Here is a 15,291-nt window from a genome sequence, read left to right as displayed (position 1 = left end):
TTTTGGTCCCCCATGCTTTTGAAGTCATTTCATATATTGGTGAGTTGTCTAGTGCGTTCTCTTTATTTTTTATTCACATTTTGTACACAGCGCACAATTTTTATGTGAGTCACTGTCTTCTTCTTCTTAGGCTGTTCTTGACTTTATAGTCCTGAGAAAGACCTGCTGTTACATACAACTAGTTGCACATTTAATCTAGGTTGAAATGTTGACGGCAATTTTATGTCAGCCATCTCTAAGAAGTACTAATGACCATCTGGGGATTTAGTTGAACCACTAATATGGGAGAGAACAGGACTCTTTTCAATAGCAAACCTTTGATATGTTTTGTGAATTCGTTTTGATGTAATTTGGAGTACTTAATTTAATGTTTTGAATGTAAATATCAGCTTCATGTTAGTAACCTTGTATCATTTGGATATATGATTCTCACTTTACCAAAATAATTGAGTAAGTGTTTTTGAATGTATGACAGCCTCACATCAGTAATTCTGCATCATTTAGATATATGAATTTGAATATACTTAATGAATCTAAGTATTTTCTGTGTGTTGTCTACCCTTTTGATATATATCTGAGGACTGCTATATAAGGAGCAATATTGGCCTGCATTCCTATGTTATGTTATATTATTGCTACTTATATAGCGCCAGCTACCCGGAGGCCTTGTAGCGCTGATCAGTTTGAAAAGTTTAGAACATACTGGAGGAATCTCAAACTTCACTGGAGAGGGGGAACTTAGAAGAATTTAGAATAGCCAGGTTTTAATGGCTTTCCTAAATTCAGTCTCTTGATTCATCATGCGAATATTCGTGGGTAGAGAGTTCCAAAGTCTGGCTCCCTGGTACTTCAGGGATCTTCCTCCCCATGATGTTCTCTTTACTCTGGGTACCACTACCAGGGCTTTAGAGGCTGATCTCAAAACTCTTGTGGGTGTGTATAGTGAAATTAATGATTTTAGATAATGAGGATCCTTTTTATATAAAGCTCTGTGGAAGAAGCAAAGAGCCTTAAACGTTATCCTTTTTGCCACTGGAAGCCAGTGCAGTTCAATCAGAGCTTTTTTTAGCTGATGTGGTCCTAGGCAGATTAAAGAGCAAACGTGCTGCAGCATTTTGTACCACCTGTAGTTTGTTAACCACGTAACCTGGAGATCCCCAAAAGAGGCTGTTTCCATAATCTAATCTGGATAAAATCAGGACTTGTACGGCCAATCTTTTGGCCAATGGCGGAAGCAGACCAATAATATTCCTTAGTAGCTTAAGAATCCCAAAACAGGTGGCTGACGTACTCTTGGCTTGATGTTCCATGGTGAGTTTGGGATCCAACCAAACTCCCAAGGCTTTAATCTGAGCTTTTTGGGGGGGGGGGGGGGGGGGAGTAAGTAATCTAAATGTATTACTGGTCCTATATTTTTAGCAGGGTTGGCCAGTTTTCCTAAAAACATAATTTCTGTCTTTTCTTCATTGAGTTGCAGCCTGCTTTCTGTCATCCAGGCAGCAATCGCTTGGAGACAGGCAGGCAAGGCCAAGTTGTCCGCCTCCTTATTGGGGGAGAAGGAAACCACCAGCTGTGTGTCGTCCGCATATGACACCAGGGATACCCCAAAGGGTTCTATGACTTCTGCTAGGGGGACATGTAAATGTTGAACAGAGTGGGACTCCAAGATGAGCCCTGTGGAACTCCGCATAAAAGTTTCAACTGGGCTGAGAAAAAAGAGCGATCCAAGACTTGAAAGGTTCTATTTTGTAAGAACAAGCTTAACCATTTAAGCGCCCTTCCATTAATTCCACTATTTTCCATTCTTTGAATGAGTAGATCATGATTGACCGTATCAAATGCCGCGCTCAAATCTAGCATTATTATTACAGTTGCCTGACCTTGGTCCATCTGTTTTCTCGCTTCTTCCGTAACCGCAATCATGGCAGATTAAGTGCTGTGGCCCGGTCTAAAGCCCATTTGAGTTATATGCAAAATCTTATGTTCCTCCAAAAAGCCCGATAGTTGTATATTTACGTGCTTACAAATCAGTTTTGCCATCATGGGAAGGAGCGAGAAAAGCCTGTAGTTTTTAAAGACCGCTCCATTTAGATTTGGCTTCTTTAGAAGGGGCTTGACCACTGCATGTTTCCAGGAGTCCGGCACCATCCCACTTTGTAGTGAGCTGTTTAACAGCTCGGTAATTACCGGATTTAGCGCTACTCTACCCTGCATAATAATATGGGGAGGTGCGGGATCAAGTGGAGAGCCTGATTTTAATTTGCTGAGGAGCCCCAAAGCTACTTCCTCAGCGATGGGAAGAAAACTCTGTAAAACATTGTCACCTTCCTTCTTCTCCATCGCATGCCCTGCGACTCCCCCTACTTCCCCTGAGAAGTTTTCATAGATGCCCTAAATCTTCTTTAAGAAGAAGGAGGCAAAATTGTTACTATGTTCTTCTGAAGCTTCCATTGCTTCCGGGCATGCAGGAATGTACAATAGCTCCTTGAGCACACCAAAAATTTATTTTGGAGATCCTGCCGCCTTTTCAATTTTATCTCCATAAAAGGTTGCTTGGGTTAATCTGATCTCCCTCTGGTACAACCTAATTGAATCTCTGTACTCTTCTCTGTCCTCCTCCTTTAGTGATTTCCTCCATTTCCTTTCAATCTTCCTACAGTTCCTCTTTAATGTCATTAAGTGTTTATTGAACCAGGGAGCCTTTCCTCCCTTCTTTTGCCCAGAGAGGGGTGTATAGGGCAGCACTCTGTCCAGACTATCCGAGATCCACTCATTAAATAGGTAGGGTCTATCTGCCGGTCCCTCATAAAATATTTTTCATTTCTATTCAGTGAATTGACCCATTCTGTTGTCTTTAGTTTGTTCCACTTCCTAATCTTACTGTTGGAGTGATGGTGGTGTCCAAACCTATTAGTTATATTAGCCTTTAAGGTGATTAAAAAATGATCGGACCATGCAACAGGGGTAGGGGGTAGTGCGACCAACGATGAAAGATTACTAAACACCAGGTCTAAAGTATGCCCTTTCTCCTGTGTGGGGCCGCGGATCAATTGGTGTAATCCCCAGCGCTTCCAGATCATTCACTAACCGATTAATTGCCATAAGTTCTAATTTATCAACTTGGATATTAAAATCTCCTAATAAAGTAAAATTCGGCCTATTGCAAATGAGACTTGCCATCCGCTCTGGTAATAGGTTCAGGAATTCATCATACGTCCCCGGGGGGCGGTAAAGTAGTACTCCTGTAAATGTAAACGTAGGATTGAAGGCAATGGAAAAAACATTCCCTCACACCCTGCAAGGTCAAGGGGACTATAGTTAAAAAGAAAATCTTTTAAAAAAAGAATTGCTATTCCCCCGCCTTTACCTTTATCTCTATCGGTTCTTGCTATCACATACCCTTTGGGTAAAGCAAGAGCTAAATCCGGCCCTGAACCCTCATGGAGCTACGTTTCTGTCAAAAAGAGGGCATCTGGTGCCCCCTCGCTCAGCAAGAGATTTATGTCTAGTTTGTGTGCTGGTAGAGAGCGGCAATTTATTAGCTGAATCCTCACATTATATTTGGAGGGTTCTGCCTGATCTGAGTCAGGACCCATAGGCTTTTCCAGAGTCCAGTCACATCTAGGGCAGGACCATGTCTCCCTCGCATCGCTGAGACAAATGTAGCAGCCCTCTCCTACTCCTTTTCCTAAGCTCCTTTAGTGCACCTGACAAATAGGTAAAGGTATCAGGACTTACCATCCTTAATAGATACAGGGGGGGTAGCCCCTAGCCCCGTCCTGGCGCGGACGGGCGCAGACGGGCTTGCCTTTGGCACGCAGACGGCGCGCCCGCTGCGCGGACGCCGGGACCAGTTTTATTAAAGCTGGGAGGCGGTCAACTAGACCGCCAACCCCCCAAGATGGCGGACCTCTGTGGGCCTCTACAGTGTAGTAAAAATGGCTTGCCCCTTAAAAACCGAACTTCATTACAGATTCAATACAGTTTTAAAAAGATGTTTAAAAACTTTGAGGTAAAATGTGCTAATTGGCTGACCTTAAAAAAAACAATGGTCAGGCTAGGAAAATGCAGTCTGACCAAAAGTGCAGTGCTCCTTCTCCTAAATAAATCGTAATTTCCTCTTGTTCACATCAACTTTTCCACCTATTTCAATTTTTCCCCACACCTTAGTTCCCTCTTCCTCCCACTCTCCACTACCAGTTTACATGAATTCAGCCACTTAAAAAAACCTTCAAAATCCGATGGAATGATTCCTATGGAATGATGTTGATCAATCATGTATATGAAGTATTGATTGGTCCAATAGAGGTGTGATATTAACAGACCAATATTTGACGCAAAATAATTGCAATACTCAACAGAACACATAATTTTCCCCAAGGCCAGCTGTGCCATGGCTATTTTGACTTTGAAAATGTGAGGGGATTATCCAGTGATTATTCTTGTTCATGAGTCAAAACTTTCAAGATAGTTGTCTACACAAAACTATAGATCTTCTAGCTCACACGGTCCCACTGAGTGTCACGCGATATCGGCTCCCATCACACGGTCACCCAGTGAAGAGCCTATATCTCACAGTGTGCAAACAATTAGCTGGAAACCCCTGCAGACAGCAGGTTTCTGGCTAATTGTTTGGATGCTCTGAGCTGCTGATGTCCGTTATGGGGTGTGAAACCTGCCCAGGACATCGGCAGCAGCCTCCAAGGCTTTGTTTTTTGTATATTGGAGAGTGGAAGTGCTGAACTAAATGGTGGGTCGGACTATAATCCGCACCAGGTCTCACCTGTTGCTCACACAGTGAAAAATGTTCATAAGTTGGCAGGTCTGAAACTATGAAGTAGCACCACCCCACTTACAACTCGGAGCTTACATACGAGGGCATATTATTCTGCAAAGATTGTATTAATGTCAGCCTGAGCGTGAACTAGTATCCCATCCACGCCTAACAAACCTAACTTGATATCACAACGTTGATGAATGCTAATGTTGAGGCACTCCGAATACATAGTAAGCAGTCTGGCCACTTCCCATCTTTTCCTAACTTATCTCTGCCATTACAGACCATGACCAACCATAAGGAAGTTAGTGTTGCCCTGCCTCACAGACTGGAGCTGTATCTCACCAGTGAGGCCCAGAAAGGCTGAAACATGTCTTGGATTGCTTTTGTTTCGTTCAAGGGGTTTGCAACCTTATGCATTAAGGCTGGACTAGCCCTTTTGGGGGCAGGCCCAGGATTGATTTGCCTTTGGGTGGATTTCAGTGCATCAGGTATATTTTACCTCTGGAGAGACAAACGACCTTTCGGTGCTGCATTGCCCTTTTTAGCTTTTTATCCTGCCACATGCCAGACCATGCGGCTGCACATCAATTTAGACATAGTTCGCCTTAAACAATAAAGTGCATAACATTTGGTGACCTTTATCTAATTTCTGGAAAATGGCTTTTGCGGTGGCAGACCATTCTCCCAGACACCAAAGTGAGCTTCATGCTCTCAGCGACCATTGAATCCTGCACAGCCTTTGTTGCAATAAGATAGTCCTCATAAAGTCCTCAGACACACACCATTTACCAGTACAACAATGCAAGACTAATTACGTCCTGTACACAGCACCCCTCTTAACTGCAGGGCTGATATGTGGCTAATACCTGTTTTAATTCAACAAAGCTTCAGTGGCAACTGGCGTGTTCTATAAATGTGATATCGAAGGTGCTTTCTGCACCATTGTGAAGTTAAGTTGGGACTCAGTTGCTCCTAGTCCAGTGCCCCGTCCTATTCCCGGCACTTTGGAACATTCCACTGTGGTTCAACAGAAACATTAGTCCATGAATGGCTTGAAATTAGTGGGACTGCTTCGAGATGAAATACCCACTTTCTTTCACGATCCCAGGATAGCCTATGGCAATCGTAAATTGGTGGAAGGGATATCCGTCACATTTGTGACGAGTAACCCATCCGCTAAACTCTAAATCAGGCCCTGAAATCCAGTGGGCTGTAACAAATACCCCCGCTGCTCCTGGGGTGCGGGGGGGGGGGGGACCGTGCTCCAGGTGGCCCCCTCAGCACAGTACCCTAGCCTCAGTGAGTCTTGAGTGGGGACCCTCCATGTACTGTGGAAGGAGGGCCACTCAAGGCTCGTTACACCACTGGTCTAAATCTTCATTATATCAACTACCTAAAAATGAATAAATAAATGATTGTGAAACTAGAACATGCTGTTATATGGTAAATGTTTTGGCCCACCTTATAATTTCCATGAACATTAACACACTTGCCAACCTTACGGATTTAGGTGGTATGCTGCCATGTTTTTAAGAATTCCTACAATATACTGTTTGTACAGCACATTCATACAGATTATGACTGCCCAAGGGCCTGTCATTAGATCAGATAACATTTTTTTCTGAGCATGTGGTTCGAGTTCCTTTCAGCTGTAAAACCCGGCTCTGAGTTGAAGCAATTTTGTTGTATCCCAAAATACATTCCGGGTTTTATATTGTGCCTTTTAATGTTTCCCATTATGAGCTTGTAAAAAGGGAGGCGGAAAAATATTTCATCTATCCAAACAAGCCCTTTAAACAAATCTTTCTCGACATTTTAAGACTCCAAAATCAGTCTGCAGTTGCTGCTGGAGTTACTAACTGTAGCAGTGTTAGGAAGATCAAATCTGGCCATAGTAATCACATCTCGCTCACTTATGGCATGAAATTCATATTTAGTGATGTACCCTGGGTCAAAAGCCACATGATCGTTCCCCCTGATCTGAGTCATGTGATTGTTTGTGATGCTGTCAGCACATTGGTCTCGTGATGTAAATATGTCTGCTAATTAGCCAGTTTGACACCCAAAGACCCAACCTCTTTTTGGTCACAGCGTGTTGGCAAGTATGCAGTGGGCGGGTGTTATTTAACTGTGAGTCTTGTACCTCTCAAATTTGGGCAGAGTAGTCTTAGAGCGGTAGGGTTACCTTGTCTTGGAGAAATCAAGTAGGGCAACGTTACCAAATATGGGTGTCCACTGTAAGTGTACATACATTTTACGGTTTGATTATGGATTACATAATTCTTCATTTAAATGAATGCCGTTCACGTTGAAAATGCATGCATATAAAATCTCTTACTGTTGATTTTAGGGGGAAGAATGGCTACCAGCAGAAGCCCTCACAATCCCAGATGTACAGCAGACCTGGGGGCACAGTATATTACAGTTACTCCTGAATATGCGGACAAACACAAAAGGTGAGAACGAGGAACAACATCCAAAGGACTTGAAATGACAGCATTCCCTTTTCTGAAATTTGTGGAGACACACAGTTCTACGCCCTAGCCAGATGCTGTGTGGATTTTTTTTCATTGTAATTTAAAAAATCCAGTATCTAGCTCCATTCTGAGGTGCACCTCATTGAGGTGCCCAATGTTGTTAATACAAACCACAAAGGGCTTTTTGTTGACCTGCAGATGCACACACACAGCTGCACCTCAGGGATGAGACTGGATTTTTTTTATATAGACCGAATGTCCAAACTGTGTGGATTTTCACTGGGATGGAGACGCACCCACACATATGCCTGCTCTTCAGGGACGAGCCGGGATGCTGGGGAGGAGCCCAAATGCTGTATGGATTTTTTTTTCTTAGCTTTATCAAAAATGAAAATATCCCTAGCTCCTTGCTGGGCCACATACGCACACACACACACACACATGCACCCCACTCTGGAGATAACATGCTGTTTGGATTTTTTCTTAGCCTCAGGAAAAAATCCAAACAGTGCCTATCTCCTTGCTGTGGTGCAGACAAACACACATGCCTATACTCCAGTAAGGAGTTTGGACCAGCACCCTCGTAATTCCAGGGGCACAGAAACACACATTTGGACTTAGGAAAGCTGACCTACCCCAGACATTTCTGAACATCAGACACCAGGATGAGTCTGGTGGTGGTGGTGTGACTTGAGTGGCTACCAACGCGTTTTCCTAGCCAGAATGTCCTACATTAGTCAAACAGTGGTTTAAAAATATAATTTCCTCACGTTTTGGTACAGAATGTTCCAGAATTTGTTTGAAACAGTAAGACTCCCACAAGACTCATGGAGCCATTAGAAATTGTGAGGTCTTGATAAAAAAACATGTTTCCTGAACAATCGTCCCCTAAAGGAGCACGTCCTTCCTGGGGACGTTGCAAAGTTGTGCTTGTCTGCAGTCAAGCAGGGTCTGCTCCCGATTAATGTACTACACTGCTGTTTGGCTCGAGCAGCCTCTTGTTCGAAGTGTGAGAGATGGACATATATATTTATATTGAAAAATGGTGTTATATTTAGGTGTTGGAAGGAAACATGAGCCAATGTTAAGCCCAAAAACCACTGAAGTTAGACCAGTTATTATTTGGTGAACTAAGTATAATTTTCACCCCCATCATACACTTCTTATGACCTCACATATTAAGTCATTCATTACATGTTAAATGACATGCTGTCAAACCACCCCATAGTTAGCATTAACCACTGGTCTTGTAGTGTTGCCTAACGTTTACCACGAGAAACATTTTTGCGAATAGCAATGGTCTTTTAAGAGTGGGCATCACCACTGCTGACATCAGCATGGCTCTTCAGCCCTGATCCACCCCAGCCAGTTTACGAATGCCAGCAACACAAAAATGCTAAACTGGTCAATGAACTCTCATGGTATGCAGTAGTCATATCTGAGACCCTACTTCCTTCCCTTAGTTTCCCATGACACACTACTAACAGTTGAGGTCAGGCACTTAAGTGCACTTTAATAGGGTCCCTTGTTTGCAGTTTTATGCTTTATGAATAAGCGGACCAATATGGTATTTGGAAAACGTTGGCCTTCTCTATACACAAGTGCATATGTCCAGAAGCAATGAGCTTGCGCACATGATTGACACAAAATCTTCTTAGTCAGTGTCTGTATTCTTTCCTTCTTGATTTGTCACCATTTCTTCATCACTATTTCTCTCTTGCCTCCCCATTATTTGCATTTATCTTTAGTGCTGCATGGCCCTCCTCTCGTTGATTGGAAAATACCATATAGAATAACCATTCGAGAAATAACTGCATCCAAGTATGCATACTTGATTGGCAATATAGAAGTATGGATGTCGCAAGGACACAACCTTATAACGGAGTTAAAGACTAACAAATCATTCTCATGTTTTTGACGGCTCTCGTTTCCAATGTTTCAGTGGCCCAAAGCCACAGTTTTTTAACATTTACTCCACTCGTGCAGTGAACCTGCGCATAGTATATGTTCGAACGAGGTAAACAGTATAGTGTTTTAGATTGCCTGGTATCTCAGTGACGTCTTGGCTGTTTTGATGTAGCTCTGTGTTATATTTGTGTTCATGAGCATCACGGGAGCAATCACAGGCTGCTATTTTACCGCAGTGTTGTCTTGAAATACTTTGAAAAAATACTTTTCCTTGTAGTGTTAATGTTCTAGTCGAAACATTGAAGCTATGCAAGAGGTTTGGAATCGTTGTGCAAAGTGTGTAGGGCGCATTTAAGAAATCACAGTTTGCCTGTATGCCTTTGTACAACATGTTTCCTATCTGTGATGTACTTTTCCGGTGCGCCAATCCCACATTCTTCTTCTTTTGCTAAATTTACAATCCATGAAATAATATTAACTAGAGCACACAGTCTATTGGATTTGCCAATGCTTGTTATAAACAGGATTCCAGACGACGCCCCTTCTAGAAGTGATCTGTGAAGCAGAAAAGGCTGCAGTCCTGTGGGATTTAGCTCATCTGTTAGACAAGGGGAAGATCCCCCCCAGATTCCTACTGAAATTGAAAATAATAAGCATTGGAAAGAAACATTACGGAATAGGATCAAATAGGCTATCAACTAGGCAAGGCCATAGGGGAACTAGAGTTTCAGTTATCCATGAAAAATGAATAAACCCTTCTGAGAACACAACATTATTGGAGATATTGTACCGAGGGTAATTGACTATAAGCAAAAATCTGAAAAAAATGGACTTAGATTCAAAGCTCAAAAATAAGGATGGTATAGCACCTTATAAAAACTGTCAAATCCTGGATGTAGAACAACCCTGTATTCTAAGTAATACCTAGGTCCTAAGCAACACTATGCATATCTCACTACCTTTGCAGGTCTTGTAATGACCTGTAAACTAGTGGAGAAATTGGATAGACTAGTCCCATTGTGTGAAATGATTTTATTGCTCAGAAAGCTGAAAAAACCCACATGTTTTGGAAAGAGCTCCTATGTATAATTAAAACACCATAGAACTGCCAATACTATTTGACGAGCTAGTAATATATCTCGTACATGGTGGGAGGACCACGGCTTACCCTCCTGGTCAAATGTGAAGCATGTCATTCATAACTGATAGCAATCTGGTTTGTGCTGGCACAAGAGTGGACAGCCCTGGGAGCCCCATCAATACATATTTATATAAATAGTAGGATAGGCAGTGGAGCAAATAGTAGCAGTAAGTAGTAGGATAATAATAGGATAACTAGTGGAGTACTAAAGCAATCGAACAGTTGACTTCCATTGTAAATGAGGAGCACCTAAAATGTTTGAATTAATGGTCTCCTTTTCTTGACTTCACCCACATGGCAACTACAATGGTGTCCAAAGAAATCAATATGGTTTTCTCTCTGCTGATTATTTGAAGTTGTTAAGAACTGTTTTGCAGTACATGTTGTGCCTCTTTAATACATACATATATTAAAAGCAAGCTTCAAATTCAATAAACATTTTACAAAAAAGTAGCTCTTACCTTCTCTCAGGACACATCGTGGTCATTCAGATCCTTGGAGAAGGAAGCTGCATTTTAGAGTGACCGGAGGAATTGCAAAATACTATAATATATGTTGCACCTTTAAGCCTTCTTTCATGTAAATACCACAGCGTGGCAAATTTAGGCCGTGGGTTTTACATTTCCCAAGACGGTATGCAATTAAAAGTGGTAATATGTTTATGTGGTGAAGATGTGTCCTGCTTCCAGTATCTCTGCCAGTTTGCATATAGACAGTGGCTGAATTCAAAAGTCAGGATCATTTTTATTTCTACTTTGCGGAATCTTTGACTGTGATGTAATAGGCTCCTGCAACTGCTAGATAACATTGAGTACTACTTGTGGTGAATTTCCATATGCTGAGGTGAATTTCAGTTTCAGTATGCTTTGCAGCACAGCAGACCATCACTGAGAGGGTAATTATGTTTCCCAAATACCAGTGCTAGTTCATGCACACAAACATTACAACCCTCCTACTGAAGGGTGTTTTGTAAAAAATATCTTGGATGTGCCCTGCTAATAGTTTCAGTCAATACATCAGTGGTGGTTTGGAACCCAAATCTTTGTTGATAGACAGCGTACGCTTGGGGTCGGTGAATTTCAGCAATTCTTGAAACAGTTTGAAAATATGGAATTAATGAGTTACTTTTGCCAATTTGACACATATTGCTAATTTTGTCACTGACTGTGTTGGATTCATGAAAAATACTGGGGGAAGGCATCCAGAAATATTGTTTTTTAATGGAGTTCTAATCCTGTGCATCCCCTCTATTTGATCGATGTACCTTGATTCTGAGGGTGGGGGATAATCTTGATCCCCACGTCTGGTACGAGATCGGAATTATGAGGTTTATAGTAATGTCCACAGTCTTCCCATTTTCCCAGGATGAATTTCAGCAGGTCAAACACACTTAGATTCTTCAGGGACAATGTGATGAAAACTCTGATGCATGTATAAATAGGTGCTATAATAAACACCTCTATCTTAAACCAATCCCACAGTTTACTCCTGCTAAACCCCATGAATTGGTATTTAAAGGTTGTGGTAAACACCCCCGAGTTCTGCCATACTCAGAAATACTGTCTAACAGGAAAATATTTTGGATAGTAAACAAATCTGTAATTGGGGTGAATTTGATCCAAAAGAACAATTTTGTCATATTTGTTTGAAATCGGTTCTCTAGTTGGCAGTGGTTTGCACCCTGCCTAAGTAGGGCCCCTCACTCTAGTCAAGGTAAGGGAGTCACACAGCTCAGCTAACCCATGCTCACCCACTTGGTAGCTTGGCTCAAACAGTCAGGCTTATCTCAGAGGCAATGTGTGAAGTATTTGTATACACACACACACACACACACACACAATAACACAGTGAAAACACCACAAAAGTACTCCACACCAGTTAAAAAAATAGACAATATTTATTTGATTAAAACAAGAACTAAGCAACAAAAATCCAACATACACAAGTAAAGATACACTTTTTTAAAGATTAAACCTTAGTAAAGTGCTTGGAAACACAATAGCTCCAAACTGGGACTATCACAGCATCTTGAAGGAGTCGTTCCCAAAAGTCCAACGCCACTTGCGAGAGTGTGGGGGCCAGTCATTGAGTCACATGTACCCCAGACACAGTACCTTTGAAAACGATGAGGAAAGAAAGATGTTGCTTGGAGTCGGGTGGTCAGGCATCACTGGAGCTGGTGAGGCGTTGGTTCCTTACTGCTACTGGGGAGGTGAGGCATTGGTTTCTTACTTATAGGCAGGGGAGGTGAGGTGTTGGATCCTTCCGTTTGCAGGGGAGGTGATGCAGCGTCAGTGACGAGGCTTCGGTTCCTTATGACCTGGTGGGGTCGATGAATCAAGCAGGTCAAGATCCATGGCGTCAACTTCGCGGTGTTGCAAGCACACCACAGGGCCACAGGTGCTGCGGCAGAGTTGGAGTCAGGTGTCATGGGCGTTGATGACATAGCACTAAGGACTCACGCTATGGCAGGGCTTCGGAGGCACTGCAGTGGCATTGGGCCTGCAGCATCAGTCACTGTACTCAGCGGGGATGGCTCTGGTGCAGCGGCATGGAGTCGGACAGTAACACTAGTTCTGAAGTCATTTTGGAGTCGATATACTTGGTTTCTTCTTGGTTGCACCAGAACTCACTCCCAAGGGCCCAGGGACTAGATTTAGCACCACTTGGCAAGTGAGGACTCTGAGCAAGAGAGTCCAGGTGCTAGCAGATGAAGTCTTTGATGTCCCTGAGACTTCTTAACAGAAGGCAAGCTCCGTCCAAGCCCTTGGAGGACCCTTGGAAGCAGGATGTAGAAAGAAAACTCCGGTCCTTCCACTTCCAGGACAGAAGCAGCAAGTAGCAGGTCAGCATAGCAAAGCAACATGCAGAGTGGCAGTGCCTCCTACAGCATTCAGCTCGTCTTCCTAACAGAATGTCCCCAGCCCAGAAGGATTCTAACTTTGTGGTGTCAGAGGTACAGTACTTATAACTATTTCTGTCTTTGAAGTAGCTAATATTCAAAGATAAATCTTTGTAGTGCACAAGACCCTGCCTTTCCTGCCAGACACACTGCAGGGGGTTGGAGACTGCTTTGTGTAAGGACAGGCACTGGCCTATTCAGGTGCAAGTGTTAGCTTCTTCCATCACTCTATCCCAGAAAGACCCATCAGAATATGCCGGGCACACCTCAGCTCCTTTTGTGTGTCTAGAGTGAATTCACAGACAGCCAAACTGTCATCCTGACCCAGACGTGTACTCCACAGCCAGTCCGAGGCACAGAATGGTTAAGCAAGAAAATGCCCACTTTCTAAAAATGGCATTTTCAAACGTAGAATTTAACAACCAACTTCACCAAAATATGTATTTTTAAATTGTGAGTCCAGAGATACTAAACTCCACATCTCTATCTGCTCCCAATAGGAAACTACACTTAAAATATACTTCAAGGCAATCCCCATGTTAACCAATGGGAGAGATGGGCCTTGCAATTGTGAAACCAGAATGTAGCTGTATTTCACTATCAGGACATGTAAAACACACCAGTACATGTACTACCTTTTTAAATACACTGCTTCCTGCCCATAGGGCTGTCGTGGGCCTACCTTAGGGGCGACTTACATGTAGTAAAAGGGAAGATATGGCAGTTTAAAACTACAGTGGCAGGTTTGAGATATGTTTACAGGGTACTCATGTGGGTTGCACAATCATCAGTGCTGCAGGCTCACTAGTAGCATTTGATTTACAGGCCCTGTGCACCCATGGTGCACTTTACTAGGAACTTACTAGTAAATCAAAATATGCCAATCATGGATAAACCAATCACCAATACATTTTAGACAGAGCGCACTTGCAGTTCAGCACTGGTCAGCAGTGGTAAAGTACCCAGAGTCCTAAAACCAGCAAAAACAAAATGCAGTCAGAGGCAAAAGGTTTGGGAATAACCATGCAAAAGGGCAATTTCCAACAATATCTAACAGAAAATCTGGAAAGAAGCTGCAATTCCAGCTGCAGTGGAAATCCCAGTTTGAAAACTGTACATGACCATTCTGACCACTTACAGAAATACAGTGAAATTTTGATGAGAGAGTGCAAAGCTCCAGCACACCATTTCAGTATATGGTTACACTAAATAATGCAGCTGGGCTCAAGGCAGATGTTACAGCAATAGAACTGTTAGCAACAAGAATGTCTACTTTCACTTCATAAAATAAGATGCTGATCACAAGATATAAAGTGGTAAATAATTTGCATTATCTTGCCATTTGGGTAGAGACCATCATTGGTGGCACTATTGAGACCCTGATTAATAACCTGCTCTGCACGAGAAGAGTGGCCCAGGTGAAGTCTGCTTGTCATGAAGGCAAAGATTTGCTAACGTCATGCCAGTTTCTTCACAGCCACTCAAGTGGGGACCTGGTCCTGTACAATATGTTGGATATACACTGTAGAAAGCTCTAACTGTAAGGCAAGGGCACATTTAATTTCTGCAGTTATTCCTCTCATTAGTGCTTGTTAGCCTTCCCCAATTGTGGCTTGATTCACTGAAGAAGCCTTTGAGGCATTCTCTAAATCACTACAGGGTTAACAAAATATCCTCCTCGATGCTATGCCTTCTTGTAGAATCTACTGTAGTTCAATATGTGTAGCCCATTTGTTTGGGGAGTGACATAGCAGGCATTGAAACATTAATTTGATCTAATTCTGGCATCAGAGTAATGTATTAGTATTTATTAACATTTTCACCATTCTAAACAGTTAATCATGTAATATGAACATTTGCCTTCATCCCTTTATATTCTTAATGGTTGTGATAGCTATGCTGTTTAAAATCTGTGGGGCCTATTCATAAAGGTAGATTTACATGTGAGTAAATTGCACATGTAAATGTACTCTTATACTTTGTAGTAACTCTAGTACCTGAGCCTAGTTACCATTTTCAAGTATAAAATCACTACAAAGTGTAAACTAATGTCTCTACCCCTTTATTCAGGAGCCTATTTTAC

The 15,291-nt window shown here is 42.4% G+C and overlaps 1 protein-coding gene across 3 annotated transcripts in view; it reads left to right on the top strand.

The window, feature by feature from the left end:
• RNLS (renalase, FAD dependent amine oxidase) overlaps nt 1-15,291 on the top strand; it is a 319,785-nt gene that overhangs the window by 5,126 nt on the left and 299,368 nt on the right. For all 3 annotated transcript variants that reach the window (XM_069239902.1, XM_069239901.1, XM_069239900.1), the window contains exon 2: nt 7,131-7,236. In XM_069239902.1, the coding sequence (XP_069096003.1) occupies nt 7,131-7,236 (106 nt within the window). The remainder of the gene's footprint in view (nt 1-7,130; nt 7,237-15,291) is intronic.

The sequence above is a fragment of the Pleurodeles waltl genome, chromosome 6, assembly GCF_031143425.1.
Source record: "Pleurodeles waltl isolate 20211129_DDA chromosome 6, aPleWal1.hap1.20221129, whole genome shotgun sequence".
In the NCBI taxonomy this organism is placed as follows: domain Eukaryota; kingdom Metazoa; phylum Chordata; class Amphibia; order Caudata; family Salamandridae; genus Pleurodeles; species Pleurodeles waltl.
This window is presented reverse-complemented; position numbering and strand designations above follow the sequence as displayed.